At 41.8% G+C, this 16,774-nt stretch overlaps 1 protein-coding gene across 1 annotated transcript in view; it reads left to right on the top strand.

The window, feature by feature from the left end:
- The first annotated feature begins 979 nt into the window (after nucleotides 1-979).
- Nucleotides 980-16,774, top strand: part of Clcn5 (chloride voltage-gated channel 5) — a 161,915-nt gene continuing 146,120 nt past the window's right edge. Inside the window, exons 1-3 of the mRNA XM_057759245.1 lie at nucleotides 980-1,126; nucleotides 1,737-1,839; nucleotides 3,311-3,469. Coding sequence (XP_057615228.1) covers nucleotides 3,454-3,469 — 16 coding nt within the window. The 5' untranslated portion in view covers nucleotides 980-1,126; nucleotides 1,737-1,839; nucleotides 3,311-3,453. The remainder of the gene's footprint in view (nucleotides 1,127-1,736; nucleotides 1,840-3,310; nucleotides 3,470-16,774) is intronic.

The following is a 16,774-nucleotide window of genomic DNA, read 5'->3' as shown; positions in this document are numbered from 1 at the left end:
GGACTTAGTTCTTCCAATGAATGAATTAGCTGCGCTCTATTTGTCTGGCCTGTTCATTCTTTTAAAAACTAAGAATGGGATGTTTCTTCTAATTGTTTGAAATGGCTTTGAAGAAAGTGAAATCTTAGTTGGAATCTGAGCCTTCATTTTGTGTTTTGTTTGTTTTTGAGACAGTGTCCTGTAGCAAGGCTGCTTAAAACTTATATGTAGCTTAGGATGACTTTGAAATCCGGATTCTCTTGCCTTTAAATCCCCGAGTGCTGGGATTACAAGTATGTGTCACCTTGAGATTTTGCTTGGTAATGATTAAATTGGAGCTAATCCCGATGACTAACTGCAGTACTGACTTTCTTGGGTTGGATTAAATAGGCTGCTGCCAAGCATCACTGTATTTGATCACTATTCCTATTGCTACTACAGTGTGAGATTGCAAACGCTATGTAGCCTTTCTGTGCCTCTGCATTTTTACGAGTGAAAATGGATAAATAATGATACGTGCTTCATGGGTTCTTGTGAGCATTAAATGCAATGAATAAAGTATAGGAGTTAGAACAATGCCTGGTCTATAGGAGGCTTAAATATGTGGTCTGCTGTTATTAGTAATGTATTTCTACTATTACGCCGTGGGCAAGTCGCTCAGGGTAAACAGTTTGTTCTAAAGACAAAAGCAAAACCAAGGTAGGCAATCTGCAAACAATGAAACCCAGTGGAGCATTGCTTTTTCCGAATGCAACTGACACGCCCAGTACTTGGATTGGATCCGCCCAGTCCTCATTAAATATGGCTGCAAGCCCAGCTCCCCTATTGCGGTTGCGCGTGTTGAAACTCCTCCCAGCAGCTGCTTCTTGGCCGCGGTTTTCCCCGGGCTGGGCCGAGGTGCCAGGAGAGGGTCCTTCGTGGCGCGCATGCGCAGACGCCGTCTGGGCAGAGCTGATACTCCGAGGCGCCTGTCACATGAGCCGCGCTCCCGCTCCGCTCCCCCTCCTCCCGGCTGGGCTGTGTGAATGAAGCTCTGCCGGCTACGTGGGGCGCTCGCTCTACTCGCTGTGTGCAACGCCAGAGCCGACTGAGCGTGCTGCCCACCGCCGGTGACCACGGGCTCCGCCGCGCCGGACCTCGGTGACAGGTAAAGGCAAATGGGCTTCCCTTTTCCCAACAGATCCTTCTCCGGCCGCCGGCCGCCAGCCCACCCGAGGAGCCCCCTGGTACAGCAAGCCGGGAAGAGCGCTCGTCTGCCACCACGATCTCCTCCGGAGCTGGCGTCCTCTGTCTGGCCGCCAGTGAAGGAGGTGGACAGGCTGGTTCCAGCCAGTGTGGGGCGGCATCTCCCCGGGAGCCCAGCCCTGTTCTCGGGGCAGGGTCCCCAGGCTGCCCGAAGTTTCCTTCCCAAAGGGCGCCAAGCCCGCCCAGCTTTGAAATCGGGGAGCTCGGCTGCCTGCGAAGCCTGTCCAGAGGAAAGGGCTGGGTGGCGTTCGCTGAAAAAGCCTGTAGCCGAGGCCGGCTTCTGCTCGTTCCTGCTTTGGATCCACCAAGGGTTTCGCGTGGGTCTTAGTGAAGTCCAGTCCAGACGGTCTGGGCAAAGAAGTTGGTGTATGTGCATTTTCCCTTTTGCTTCCCAAAGCGCTTAGCTGCTGCTTCCCAGGCGTTGGAGCCCTGCGCTCCAGTGCCTTTCCCAGTAATGGAAAGAAAGCTTTAGTTTAACTTTGACGCACTTTTTACCTTTATGAACGTTGCAGAACAAATCTGTTGCCTGGAGTTGGACGTGAGTCCGTGTGATAACGTCAGTGGAAGCTGCACCGAGTAAATGAGGGAAACCAGAAGTTGAAGCATTAAAAACCAGTGAGACTCCGTTTTACACATACTTTATAAATGTATTGGTAATTTCTCGGGTTGAATTTCAGAGCTGTTCCATTTCCCCTTGTCCCACAACGCACTGATCAGTACTTCTTAACTGTAAGCAAAATAGAAGGGCAGGAAAAAAAAACTTAAAATAAATTATGCCATGTTCCAGATCAGTCATTGGAGCACTTTTTCCTGGTGAATTCATCCTTGGAGTTTAAGTTTCTTAAACTCTCTTTTTCTTGGACTCCAGGAACCTTTCCTCATCCAAAGGCTGGTCTTTGTTGGCGTTTTGTGGACTGGCGCACACATGAACCTTTTTGTTCTTTACAGAAAAAGAGGTCATTAAAGAGGGCCAACACGATTCTCAAACTAGTATTAGCCTTTTGCATTTGGCTTTAGCTTTTCCGCTTCAGAGTTGCATGTGTTGGTTATATAAAAGTCATGGAAGTAGAAATTCACCTCCATGTTCACCAGGCCAAAAAAGTGGGTGAGGGTTTTTTTTAATGCTGAGTAAGTAAAATAAATTATTAAAAACTTTTAAAAATGGATAAAATTTAATATATTAAACTTCCAAACCGAACTAAGACCAGCCATCACACACTTTAGGTTTTCCTTTGATTTTTAGCTCCTTTTATATGTTTGGAAACAGTATTGTCTTAAGACTGAATTTGAAGATTAAAATTTTAGTAGTACTGTATTGTGTGTGTGTGGCGGGGGCGCAGCTCTATGCCGTTAGTTCTTTCTTTCCATCTTTTCTTGGGTCCTAGGGATTGAACTCAGACTTGGGCAGCAAGCTCTTTTTTACCTGATGAGCCTTCTCATCAGCCCTGAGTTTGAAAACCTAACCCTAGGAGGTAGCGGAATTAATTTGATTGTACTTAAATTAATGTTCTAGTTTATATTTTTCTTTGTCCTGGATTCATTCCCTCCTTATACAGACAAATATGATGTGTTCACTATAGGAAATTTGCAAAGTGAGGAAAGTCCAAAATTACCAAAATAAAATGGAAAGGAAGACCCCTGTCCCAAAGGGTATTGTCCTTTCTTACTTTTTATTATGCTCCTTTCCTTTTTTTCATATGCCAGGTCTATTTTAAAACTTTATTCACAGAATTAGCTCTCTTCTCTATTGATTTCTTCATGAACACGAAATGCTTTAGGGGCAGAGAAAGAATTCAGAGTGTGGAACTTTAAGATAGGGAGCACACAATGGTTATCTCAAGCAACCACTACTCGTCTACTGAAGCCCCAGTGATTCATACAGAATCGTGCAGCAATGGGTGCCGATATTAACTGATGCTGTAGCTCCACTCTTTCCCCAGCATCACCCTGCTGTGGAGGGGAAACGTGACACTGCTTGTGGATGCTGTCTTTGAAAGAGAGGTTCAGAGGGCGGGAGATCATCTTCAAGAATTTGAAATTCTTTGTTTTCTTTTCAGATTTTCATTTTTCCTGTTTACATTTCCAGGTTTGGGCCCTTAGAATCTTGCAGAAAGCAGAACCAGCCAGTTGCATTTCCATCTCCACCTTCCTTTAAATCCCCCTTCAAAACTGGGGGCCTCTGGAAAGCTCTGAGCCTGTGACCCCAGCGTGGGAGAAGATAGGTACAAGATGGCCATGTGGCAGGGTAAGAAATTAGCACTTATTCCTCTAACTGGTTTTTCCTCCTGCTGTCTTCCACCCCCACCCAACCCCCAGAGCCAGTGGCTGCCAGCCAGCTGTTTCTTTAATTTAACCCTTTCTTTGCAAGGACAATGCACATCCATTTAAGAGCTGTTGTCGCTTGAAGTTCAAATGATTTTCAAGTGGCTGTGAATGGGAATTAGACAAATGTTATGCCAGAAGCATTTCAAAGACCTCCCTTCACTTAAACATGTATTCCTGGGGATTATGTGTGACATGATTTTTTTCCTTTATGGTTTTTATTTGTTTGAAGCAAATTTGTATTATAAGATTCTCGAAAGGAGGGGAGACACACTTTGCTGCCTCTCAAGCTTCCTGTTCTCAATGAAGACTTTCTGGGGGTTTTGGCAGTTGAAAAGACTGAGTGTTACGCTTGTATTTTGGTGTTAAAAAGAAAATGCTCACTTTAATATTATAAATCTGAGAGCAAAGCTCAGCAGTGTTTCGGCTGGTAAATTACATCTCTTGTTGTCAGTTTCTGTCACATCCAATGTTGTTAGTTTTCGTGGGCTTGGGCATCGCTTTTCAGGATGGTATCAGAATTTTCATCGCAATCTTGTGATCACTGTGGAAGAAATGTGGGTTTAAGAAATGATTGACAAAACTACCGAGCTGTGTCTAGGACCCACAAAAGGTTCAGGGCCACTTACATGGAATGAGTAAAATAGCTTCAATATCTATGCATATTCAAAGGCTAGATTTGTCTGTGGTTTTAATGAATCTTTTAAAAATGTGTTTGTGATTTAAAACATGTACATACACAAATGTAACAAGCAGTTTTGGTATACACAGATTGTCAGTTTATAGGTATTTTTTGAAATGAGATTTGCCTTGTATGCTGGCTTTGGTGGGTATTTATCACACACAGTGCAGGGCCGATGAGATGTCTTAGTGAGCAAAGATAACTTGAGTTCTATCCTTGAGATTCACACGATGGAAGGAGAGAACAGACTCTGACATCCACATGTATGTCATGTGTTGTGTGTGTGCATATGTGCTTGTGTGCATGTGCCTGTGTATGCAGTTAAATCCTGAGAAATTCTTTCCATTCAACAAGCAAACCAGGGACAAGAGTAAAGCGCAGAGACTTGGAGCGTTCGTCCCTCATGATCTGGGAAAGACAGACTTCTGAATAAACTGTGTCGCATTAAGCAAGTATTACCATAGGGAGAGGTGGAAAATGAGATGCAAGCCTAGAGAAGAAGCATGGTGAACTTTGAGGTTTGAGCTGCTCTAAAAATGAGTAGGAGTTGGCCATATGGATCCATGAGAGGAATTGCAATCCAGCCAGACAGAGTGGCACTGTTCAGGAACTTCCCAGCTTGCTTTGTTTGCCTGGTGTGAGATGAAGCAAGGAAGGTAGTTGGAGGGCAGAAAATAAAGAACCTTATATGTTCTAGGAAGGCTTTTCCACTTTATCCTGGACACAAAGATTCTAAAGAGGGAAGTAACACAACCAGATTTTGTTGTAGAAAGATTACTTTGGCAGCAGTGCGGAGACGAGGTGTTGCTGGAGACAGGAAAAAGCTGGGACTCATTGAGAAGTTTTCTCAAGTTGTGCCTTAGGGGAAATATAGTGAGGGTCTGGGAAGAGCTGCGAGGGTAGTGAGGTTGGCAAGAAAACAGGGAGCTCCAGAATGTTTCGCGGCTGGATCTAACAAAAACTGACCCTGGCCTGACAGCCAGCTTGGGCATGGGAGTTGGTGTGCCGTTTGTTCTCTGAGATGGGGAACACGAGAGGTGGCTGAAGGGGATGATGGAAGCTAGTGAGCTAAACTTTTGACCTGCTTGGTTCCTTTTGATTCCTCTGGGCTGTCAGGTTGATGTTTCAAAGGCATTTTTGAAATAGTGTAGAGCCTGGAGTGTGTGTGGGAAGGAATCTACTTTGTTCCTCGTGACGCGTATGAAGTTTGTAGTTTTCCTCTACGTTTGTACAGTACAGATGTCTTTAGTTGTTAATGATGTATTGTTTGACAGTAAAATATTGTAATGTTTAATGATTAACCATTATTAATAAATAAATCAAATTCCATATTTTTTTAGTACCATATTTTATGAGCGTAGGCTCTGACACGTGATCTGCTTTACATCGACTGAAAACTCATTTTGTTAAGAGGGAAGGGGTCTACAGAATTTAGCATTTAGGATCACTGCAGTTTATTGGCCTTTTTTTGGGGGGTAACTTTTGAAGGAAAAATGATAGTCACAGGTTAGCCATGTGAGTCTGGATTGAACTCCTGACTTTGTCACTTGATAGCCGTGGGTATTTAAACCCTCTGTGACTCAGTTGTCCTCCTTTGTAAATGAGAATGAGGGCAGAACTTCCTTTATAAGGTTGTGAAGATGAATTGAGTTTTATGAAAGCACCTAAGCTTAGCACGGTAGAAATGCGTGCCTACGTTACAGTCGTGAGACATTTAGTCAGAGCTGCTACTGCTGCTGTCACCTGTCACTAGCGTTTTACTATGGTTTGGATGGAGTCTCATTCTGTAGAGGTAATTTCAGGTTGTCTCTAGAAGTCCTGCTGTCTAATAGGCAGTGTGGCTCTTCAAGTAGAGGTTTTGATCTGAAGAGATTCTTAGGAAACATATAACTCTGTTCTAGAGTCCAAGAGTTCAGGGTGCCCAAGATCAGATAGTGGCAGGCCTTAGTGACAGGATTAAAACCGAGGGTCCAGATTCTCTGTTCTGTTGTTCTTTTCTGGGTTCACAGAAGAGGGAATGTGTGGGCCTGTCCCCAGCTCAGGGAAGCTTTTGCATTAGTTTCTGGAGGTAACTCGTTGGGAAATTTTAAGAGCTGAAACTATCAGATCTTTTTGGTTTCTTGGGCCATTGTTGTCCAGTCCTTCGTGGAGTATCTGATCAGAATTCGTATACCTCCTCCACATAGCCACCATTATTATTTTGACCTAACTCAACGGAGCCCTCTAATACGTAGTCCAGCAACCTTAAACAGTATGCAGAGCGCACTTTCATATTTCTGATAGATGAAGGTCAGCATTAAAAATCTCATGGGGTTTGGTCTAATGGTTAAGAAAGCACTGAAGAGGAGACTAGCTGGTTTAAAGTTATAAAGAGGCTTGTTCTTTATAACTAGTGTCGAATGACCCCAAGTTGTATCCTGGGCCCTACAGATGCAGTGGTCTAGGAAAACAGATACAGATGGTCAGTTAGGGAAATGGCTAAAGACCTTGGCCTCCTGAAATTTAAAAGGTAACAGCTCCAATTAATATAATGGTTTATCAAAAAAATGTGCTAAAGAAATTTGAGAAAGAATTATATCTACATAAACTTAGGAGGATTCAAATAGTTTTTAGTGCTAAAGGAGGGAGGTTATCTGTGCTTTAAAACCTATTTCTGCTTAGGTCTTACCCCCTCCCACCACTGGAATTCAGTCCTAAGACCCAGCCTTTTGAAGGAGCTCTGTGAGCAATTCTGATGTCTAATCTTGTTTGGGAACTGGTGCACTAAAGAATTAAAAGTTAAAGAGAGCGAAATGATAAAAGAACTCGAAAATAGGAAATGACATAATCTTGAGGTAGATATTTATATTCATAATAGCAAAGGTAGATTTAATAAAAAGATTAATAATTATATAACATTTAAAACGTAACTATACAAACCATAAAGTTAATGAGAAAACTAGGAAAAATCGCACAAAAGTTCATTGTGTTTAACACAGAAAGAAGAAAAATGAATATTTTTACTAGAAAACCGTGCAATGGATGGGGGTGGGGAATACACCAGGAAAAATACATAGCAGGAGAAATTCATATGGCCAGGAGACATGAAAAAAATGCACTATCTCCGTGGCTGTGAAAGAAAGGGGAGTTAGAACGGCATGCAGTTCTCTCCGGTATAATTGTGCGGAGATTCCAAAGTCATGGCAGACTCGGCTGATAAGAGCATGAAGAAGCAGCCTGTCTCATACACATCTAGTGAGAATGCCAATGAAGGAGTCGTGAAGAATGTTTGCAAGTAGTTAATTTTCTTTCTTTCTTCTTTTTTTCTGAGACAGGGTTTCTCTGTTAGCCCTGGCTGTTCTGGAACTCCCTCTGTAGACCGGGTGGCTGGCCTTGAACTCAGATCTGCTCGCCTCTCCCTCCTGTGTGCTGGGATTAAAGGTGTGCATCAATATTGCCCGATTCTTTTGAGTTTATCCTAAGGAAAGAATTAAAGATGGTACTCCAGTGATATATGAATAAAGATACTAACTGTAGCTTTTTCTGTGTTGGGAAAATTGGTGACATTTGCATTCTATTGCAGTCATATAGTGGAATTCTGTAGGTCCTAAAAGGGATAATGTGTTTTATTTATTAACTGAGAAATAGACTTATGATATAACCTTACATGGGGAGAAATGCAGATTTCAAATGATTAATAGTTCAAAGTCTGGCCTGTTGTGTTTCTTAGTATTTCTCAACTTTACCATCAGCAGAATATTAGTAAGAGCCGGGCGGTGGTGGCGCACGCCTTTAATCCCAGCACTTGGGAGGCAGAGGCAGGCGGATCTCTGTGAGTTCGAGGCCAGCCTGGTTTACAAGAGCTAGTTCCAGGACAGGCACCAAAGCTACAGAGAAACCCTGTCTCGAAAACAAAATATAAATATTGGTAGGATAGTACTAACCTAATAGTTTCCAACTCCTGTGCTCATTAGGGTCACCTTGGATCTCTTTAAAAATGTTTCAAACTGGGCTTGGAGGGATGGCACAACAATTAGGAGTAGGGACTCATTTTCCAGAGGACCTGCATTTGATTCCCAGCACCCACATGGTGACTCACAGTCAGCTGTACCTCCAGCCCCAGGGGATCTGCTGCCCTCTTCTGGCTTCTGAGGGCTTTGCATGAGTGTGGTGCACAGACGTAGAGACTGGCAAAATACTCATACACATAAAATAAAGTAGAAGAAAACCATTCCCAAAGCTTCATTTAAGCCATATAAGTCTGATTCTTTCCGGGTGTGGTGGTCTACAATTTAATCTCAGTATTGAAGAGGTAGAGACAGGCAGATCTCTATGAGTTCAAGGTTACCCTAGTCTACCCAAGTGCCTTCCAGTCCAGCCAAGGCCACACAGTGAGACAGTGTCTCAAAAAAATATCAGTCTGATTCTCTGGGAATGGGTGGATTAATCAATATTTTTTAAAGTGCTCTCTTCCCTGTGATTTCAATGTGCAGCCAAGTTTGGGAGTCACTAAGTAGTGGTTGAAAGGACTAAATGGGGGAAAATACCTGTTTCATATGTGGATTTAATACATAATAACTATTGTTATGATTTGGAATTATTAATAGTGTGATCACATTTTAATGTATGTGTTTATGTCCATGTATGCATAATACCAATACAAATCTGAAAGGAAAGCCAGGCATGGTGGTATACTTCTATAGTCTCAGTATAATCTCAGAACTTGGGAGGTTGAGGCAGGAGGATTGTCATGATTTTGAAGACAGCCTGGGCTACATAGTTCCAACTAGCCTGGGCTTCAGTGTGAGGCACTATTTCAAAACAACAAAAATCAAACAAGAATTATCTGAAAGGTTCCATACAAAAGTACTGAATATGTGTAGCACATTAGTAGAATATATGTTTAGCATATATAAGATCCTGGGTTCTGTCCCCATCTCTGCAAAACGATAGTAAATAAAAGATACTGAGATGCACATGCCTGCAATCCCAGCACTAGGGAGGCTGAGACTAGAGGATCATGGAGTTTGGGGGTAGCCTGGGCTACAGTGTGAAACCCTGTCCCAACCCCCCAAACCCAGAACAAATGACAAACTTACTTTATTACATGATTAGTTGTTAATTAAAAACTTAATTTCTGAAGGAAATATACACACATATATACATCTTTTACCTTAAGATATTTATAGTACAAAAACTAGCTATTGTTTCAATACTGGGAATGCAAATACATTATGGCAGCTCTCTTTAGTATAGTATCTGGCCATTAAGAATGAAGACTAATGGCTGAATATTTGTGAGACATTCCTGTGATTTCAGCACTTGGCTGGTTGAGGCAGGAGGAATAAGAGTTTCTGGCCATCCTAGGCTACAAAGTAAGACTTGTCTAAAAAAAAAAAAAATCAAGACTGATGACTATGCTTCTTTATACATAGTTTATATTTCAAATTTTATGTAACGAATGTCTATTACTTTGAAAAGCAGCTGAGAAGTGATTTGGAAATGAGACAGAAAAGTCTGTGGACTTGCAAAGAGTGCCTCTAAGAAGTAGTGCAGAATTTCGTGTGTCTGGACAGGGTGCCACTCACTCTGTCCTCACACCTTTGAGTACGAGGAGAAATCAGGTCTTGGTGAGTTTAGTTAGAGCAGGCATTTTGCTATTAATACTTCCTTCCACAAGTACTCTTAAGTTTTGGCTGTCTCTACAGTTGATCCTACAAAAAAAGAAAAACCCTTGGGCATGAAAGTGGAGACAAAGCGATTCTGCTAAACAAAATAGGAAGTGACATTGCATTTGATGAAAAGTAACACAATACGTCCCGTCCCTGTATATGTAAAAAGAAAACAGAGGAAGCTTATAATAAAATGTGTCGTTGCAATGATAAACGAGTCTGCTGGCTTCGAATGCAAAGCAACTAGAAGTTTAGACCTTGTAGGTTTATCTTTTCTTTCCCCTCGCAGTGTATTTGTAAACACTCGAATGCTTCAGTGATTTGACTAGCACATGGGAGGCCAAGCTGGAGCTACAAAGCACTCGAGCTGCTTACAGAGCTTTGGTGTGAAGTCTGGGTAGTCTGGCTTGCTAATTGGGCCATTATTACCTAGAAAAATCCATCTGCTCCTGACTCTTGACCAAAATGTTAGCATCCTTTGGAGTCTCCAGTGAGAAGCAGGCTTTTATTGCAGTACCAAGGAAGCAGAATCCACCCCATTCCCCCCTCCTGTCTGGCACAGTGCCTCCCTGTGGCAGGTGCTCAAGAATTGAGTTTGTTTGTTTGTTTGTTTTTGTTTTTCAAGACAGGGTTTCTTTGTAGCTTTGGTGCCTGGAACTTGCTCTGTAGACCAGACTGGCCTTGAACTCACAGAGATCTGCCAGCCTCTGCCTCCAGAGTTCTGGAATTAAAGGTGTGCGGCACCACTGCCCTGCTAAGAATTGAGTTCTTTGTCAATTAAAAAAAATTAATAATGTACAAATATAATACAAATAAATAAAGGAATTTTTTCTCTATTTCTTGCTTTTCTACAACTCACCAGAGGGTTTGAAATGAAAGGAGAATGGATTTTGATAGCAAGTATTGAAGTGAAGGAAATTTTGTTACTTTGTTCTTTCCCAAGCATGCTTGCAGCTGGGGAGGAAACCCAGGACCTGGTATCTGGTATGATTGCCTTTGAACCCAGCTTTGCCATTTCGTAACTAAAATTACCTCAACTCCAAAAGACTAAGTTGTCTCATTAAGGATCAAATCTAGTCTTGGAAGACAGTTGTTGCTCTTATATCCTGCCTCGGTCACTCTTAGCTGTTGGCAAGTTCTTGAGTCGCTCGTGCCTCACCTTCCTCACCTGTAAAATGGGCTGGGTAAAAATAGCTGCTAATTAGCAGTGATCAGTGTAGCCATCATTGGAGAGTTACTGGAAGGATTGAATGAGGCCATTTACAGTTAGCCCTCTCGCCACTGCCTGGAGGTTGTTCACAACTTACAAATGCTAGCTAGCCTTTGCCACTGTAATTTACCAAACACATATATAATAATGCGTGCTTCACATAAGTCTAGATGTGATTGGGTTAATTGTGGAATCATTGGGAGCGGTGGCATCAACAATGAAGTAAGTTATTAAAGGAACAGTCTTAATCTGGAAAGTGGTTGGCCTGTGACCTGTTCAGATGTTTAATCTTGAAAAGGAAGAAGTTGAGACAGTCTAGGCCACACAGCTGCCTCAGGGTACCTAGAGCCAGAACCAGACCCCAGGGCTTGTGATAATGGCTCTCTCTCTCTCTCTTTCTCTCTCTCTCTCTCTCTCTTTTGATCTACCTGTCTCCTTATCCCTTTTGTATTTATTGTGTTGCTGCCTTCAGAGCTTCCGCTAATTGTGTGTGTGGGAGGGATGGAGGCTGAGGAGAATCTGAGGCCTTGGGCATGCTGTGTGAGCCCCACGGAACTATGGCTCCAGATTTCCCTTTACTTTTTATTTTCATTTGAGGCAAGATCTCCTTAAGTTGCCCAGGCAGACCTTGAACTTTTGGTTTTCCTTTCTCAGCTTCCCGAGTAGATGGGATTGCAGGCGTGCACCCATCACCAAGCTGGGCTAGCTGCTCAATGTTTATCTTCCCTTGCTGTGCCTTGTTACTGTGAAGAGTGTCCCTTTAAGTCTGAAAAAAAAATCCTTTTCACCAAGGTTTCTGGGATTTGTTTTTGTCACCATGCTAGCATTTTTGAGATAAGTTCTTAGGCTTTAACCAGAATTATGATTCAGAACTTCCTGTTTCATACAGTGCCTTTCTGTGTGTCATGGGGAGGGGGAGGCAGGACTTGAGAGTTTCGCTATTGGTACGTTCTTCTTCCTAGCGTCTGTTAATGCCCCAGATATTTATAGATCTGTGGTAAGACGAAAGAACCTATTGAGTAGTTAATAGTGTGAAGCGGTTATCTTTGCCGTGTCATAGTTCGATGCTTTTCAACTCAAAACTATCTGGCATTAAGTGGTGTTTCATTGTGTTTCTTTAGGGTTTCTGTCCTGACTACTACCCATGAGAAGTAGAGCACCCTAGAAATTCGAGTGTAGAGTAATGAAAGTGATCCAAGGTAGGGACCATCCGGTAGAAGTGAAGTGGTCACTACAGGTGTGTGAGGTACTTGGACACTGAGTTCTTCTTTCTTTCGGCTGTCAGCCTTCTGAACATACCTGTCCTCTGGTGAAACCAGCCTTTTGATTCGCCGGCTGTGTTCTGTACTCTAGTGTGTAGCCCTAACTGTATTTATCTAGTACTTCTCTTACCAAGACAGAGCGCATTTAGGATAGCTACCGTGCACTGAAGGTAGTGCCCGCTGAATCTTCCTTTAATGAGTAATAGCTGTACTAATCCAGCTCTTAAGCGACGGATTTTTTTTTTTTTTGATTGTAAGATTTAGACAGTGGATTCAGTCTAGATGAAAACCTCATAAGGCCCCTGGCAACACCACCCATAATTATCGCTAACACCAGGAATGCCACAGAATGGTGTGATACAGTGTATTTCCCACTCACCCATAATTAGTTTGAAGGCATTAGCAAAGGAGACACATTTTGAATATGTAAGAACTTAACACATCAGTATACTTACCACATAATATGATCTAATTGCGAGATTCTGTGAGTGTTACAGAGAATAAGGTTTCCTAGTGGTGGCAAATGTCTGTAGGCATCATTGTAGAGAAGTAATGAATTATATGGGGGAAGAATCTTGTTTACTAGTTCATGTTTTAAAAAGAATAACGTACCTGTTAATTACGAGGGCACTCTGGAAGAAAGACCAAGCAGCTACTTCTTCCTGAAGCAGATATAGGGAACTAGTTATTTAACACAATAATCGAAAAGTACAGGCCTTTTGGTTACCATTTAACAGTTTTTTTTAAACAGTTTACAACCAAGTGTCTTAGTTGTGGCTGGTGATTTTCCTTGTTCTCTGCCCCCATCCAAATGCAAATTTAGAGGGTACTTCAGGAAGTTGAGACCTGAGGGTTGACTTAAAGGCCTACTTCTGTGCACAGTTGGGGGCAGTATAAATTGTTGGACTGGTTGGCTTGGAAGTCATTCTGAAAATGTAAAATGCTCAGTGAATCTGCTTTAAAAAGCAACTACATGAACATCAGTTATTTATTACAAGGTTGTTGGCTATCTCATTATTGTCATCTTTTGGTGCTGTCTATGTTAAACCTTTTGATCCTTCCACTACCCTCCCTTTGCTCTGACAACCTGTGGGCCACCTGTGACTTCTGGAGTTCAGGATCCTTTTGCTTTAGTCTCCCAAGATTTGGAATTACAGGCCTGGGCACCATGCCCAGTTCACTAACACCAATCTTAATATCCATTACTAGAGGCCAGGTCTATTAATTATGGTGTATATCCACTATGGGAAACTGTTTGTGTAATTTAAAGGGATGAAGTGTATAGTAGTGAAGTATATTTCTATAGTGATAGGGAATGATACCTAAGATACATTTTTTGAGAGAGGGCTTCATGTAGTCCAGGCTGGTCTTGAATTCACTTTGTAGCCATGACTGGCCTAGAACTCCTAATCTTTCTACTTCAGCCTCTCAAATCAAAGGATTTCAAGTGTGGGACACCATGCCTGGCTTACGATACATTGTAAGTAGAGAAAAAAAAGATGCAGATACTGAGAATTATAGGATCCCATTTGTACAACTCAAAGAGGGGGGTGTTATGAGATAGTTAGACATGAATTTGTAAGTGTCCCCTTCTATTGTGTTTACTGCCTTCCTCCCATCTCTTGCGCCTGGGATGGAGCCAGGGTCTCTCGCATATGCTAGGTACGCACTCCGCCACCGAGCTCCGCACACCTCCAGCCCTTTTAGTGTGTGTATGCATGTGTAAACACATATGCTCCGAAATGTGTAGAATGTTGCAGAAGAAACACTTCCTAGGTGTTTTGGTGATTAGAGGTGACAGGGTTAGAGATTTTCAGTTTTCACTTGGTGTCTATTTCCTGCTTGACTTAATACCACCCTGATCTATAATATCTCCAGATAACAAAGTTTGCATGAAAATCCATACCTTTCTGGACTCTTTCCTGAATTTTGTTAGTCTATGCTGAGAAAAGAAACGTGGTGTAATGGTTGAGGTGGGAGGTCAGTTTGAAGTGCAGGGGGCCAAATCCAAAAACTAATGGCCTCTAGAAAAACCACCAATGAATTATTGCAGCTGGATACATTGGGAGAGATGTTTGTTAACTATTAATGATTTAAAAGGTAAAAGTAAATTAAGTAAAAATGTTTTTTTTATTAACTTTTAAAAACAAAATAATTGCCAGACATGGTGGTGCATGCCTTTAATCCCGGCAGTTGGTAGGCAGACGCAGGCGGATCTCTGTGAGTTCGAGGCCAGCCTGGTCTACAAAGCGAATTCCAGGGCAGCCAGAACTCTGTTACACAGAAAAACCCTGTCTCGAAAAAGAAAACATAATAAGAAAGAAAGAAGAAAAAGAAAAAAGAAAGAATTACATTTATATCATTAGTTTGATGTTGGGGTGTTTTAATTCATAAGTAGCATAGTAAATGTATTCCTAAAAAAAGTTAAAAATTGAATGTGTCAATGTCCGGGATAGTGGCTTTTGTTCTTGTTCAATTTGAATATTGTTCTGCTCTTTAAGTTAAAATTTCTTGAACCTTTTGCTTAAGGACCTGAGATGAAATGTCAGTATAAACTTATGTTTGAGATAGAGAATATGAAAGCCTAATGTTTGCCTTGTAAGATTTTGATTAAACCTTCAAATATTTTGGGGCTTTTATTTGACCCATCTGTCTCAAAAGGAGGACTTTGGCCTGTGATACAAGAAGTCGAAGGGATGTCTATCTGAATGTCCCTTTGACTTGATTAATCCTTTGCTGAATTATGAGCAGTCAGAGACAGAGGACGTAAGGGAAAACCTGAGCTGCAAGTAGCCTGGACTTTATTGTGCTAAAAACCTGTATTTGACTGTCTTGGGTAATGGATTTCCCACCCCACAGTAAAATATTTTGATTTGATGGGAGTCAAGAAAGGGAAGTGCTAATAATAGTATTAATAATGATAATATGGGAGTCAAGAAAGAGGAGTAATGATACTACTAATAAACGACTGTCATTTATTGAGTACTTGCCATGCGTAAATTAAAGTGCCTCGTGTGGATTATATTTAATCTTAACAACAACTATTTAAGGGTCAGGGAGTAGGGCAGAGAATGGTTGCGTTTTCTTTTACAATTAGAACTGGTGGAGCATGGGTCCATGGCAACCTCATTAAAGAACCCGTGCTCTAGGGGTCCAGTGCCGAATATCCTGTTTCTACTGCTTCTCTCAATGGTGTGATGGCTAGTTAGGGCAGAAGTCAACTTCCTATTAGCATCCTCCTGGTGCATTCTTTTATTCTGGAGGTGAGCAGAGCTTTAAGAACACCTCTAGCAGCTGAGCCACCCCTACGGCCCAGGTTGTGATCTTCATAGCAAACAGAACGAGCTTAAGGATGTAAGAAAGGTCAGGGATCTTGAACACATACTCTGGGAAGAAGTAGACTCTACTTCTATGGCAGAATTCTTTATTCTTTCTAAATTTAAGTAATTTTGTGACTATCTTGTATTTGTAAGACATTACTTTATATGTGGGTAGGAAGATTCAGAAACAGACAATGCTCCCCCTGCAAAAAAGAAAAAAAAAAACTCTTCTAAGGAAATGAAAACACCTGCACAAATAACTGTAACAAAAATAATGTTGGAGATGCATTCAGGAACGTTTTGGAATGCTGCTTATTTTGGGATTTGGAATGTCTACCAAAGGCCCACCTGTTGAAGGCTTGGTTCTCAGTCTGTGCTGCTATAGGGAGGTGGTAAAGCCCCTGAGGTAGTCAGAATGGAAGTTAGATGATTCGAAGATATGCCCTTGAAGGGAATTTTGAGATCTTTGCCTCTTCTCTTCCTCTCTTTCGCTTTCTTGCTGTCATGAAGTGAGCAGCTTCCTCTGTCACGTGTTCCTGCCAGGTGCACACTGTGCTACCACAGTGAGCTAGCCATACATTGGCTGAAACCTCCAATAGGTATGAACCAGAATAAAATGGAGGTTGGTTCTTCTCAGGTGTTCGTTCTGGTAATGGATAGGTAACTAACACAAATGCCATAGGAGTTTGGCAGTTGTATTGAGGTAGTATTTGAAGTCCACTGTGTAAGCGTTCTTGTAAAACTTGCAGTGATTAAGCAGTGGCTGAGTGTAGGGCCTAGCCAGTGGGAGCTGGAGCACACGAGACATTTCGTGGGAAGCAGGAAGTATGAGGAGAGCGGCGTGGGAGATGGGTAGTATGTATTGTAACTTCGTTAGGTAAATTAAAGCCAATGTACTCATTACAAAAATAGATCATGAATTATAAAAGTTAAATACCTTCATCTCAAATATTAGCTACAAAAGTCATCATTTCTGTGAAAACATTTTTTTTGTCTGAAAAATATGCATGGGTATGTGTAGTAATTACAAAATAACTCAAAAAGCGATGCCTCTTGACAACCCAGATTCCCTGTTAAAGTTGCATATTGTATTATTGAGTCTG

The sequence above is a fragment of the Chionomys nivalis genome, chromosome X, assembly GCF_950005125.1.
Source record: "Chionomys nivalis chromosome X, mChiNiv1.1, whole genome shotgun sequence".
Taxonomy (NCBI): Eukaryota; Metazoa; Chordata; class Mammalia; order Rodentia; family Cricetidae; genus Chionomys; species Chionomys nivalis.
Note: the sequence above shows the minus strand (reverse complement) of the source record. Positions and strands in the feature narration are given on the sequence as shown.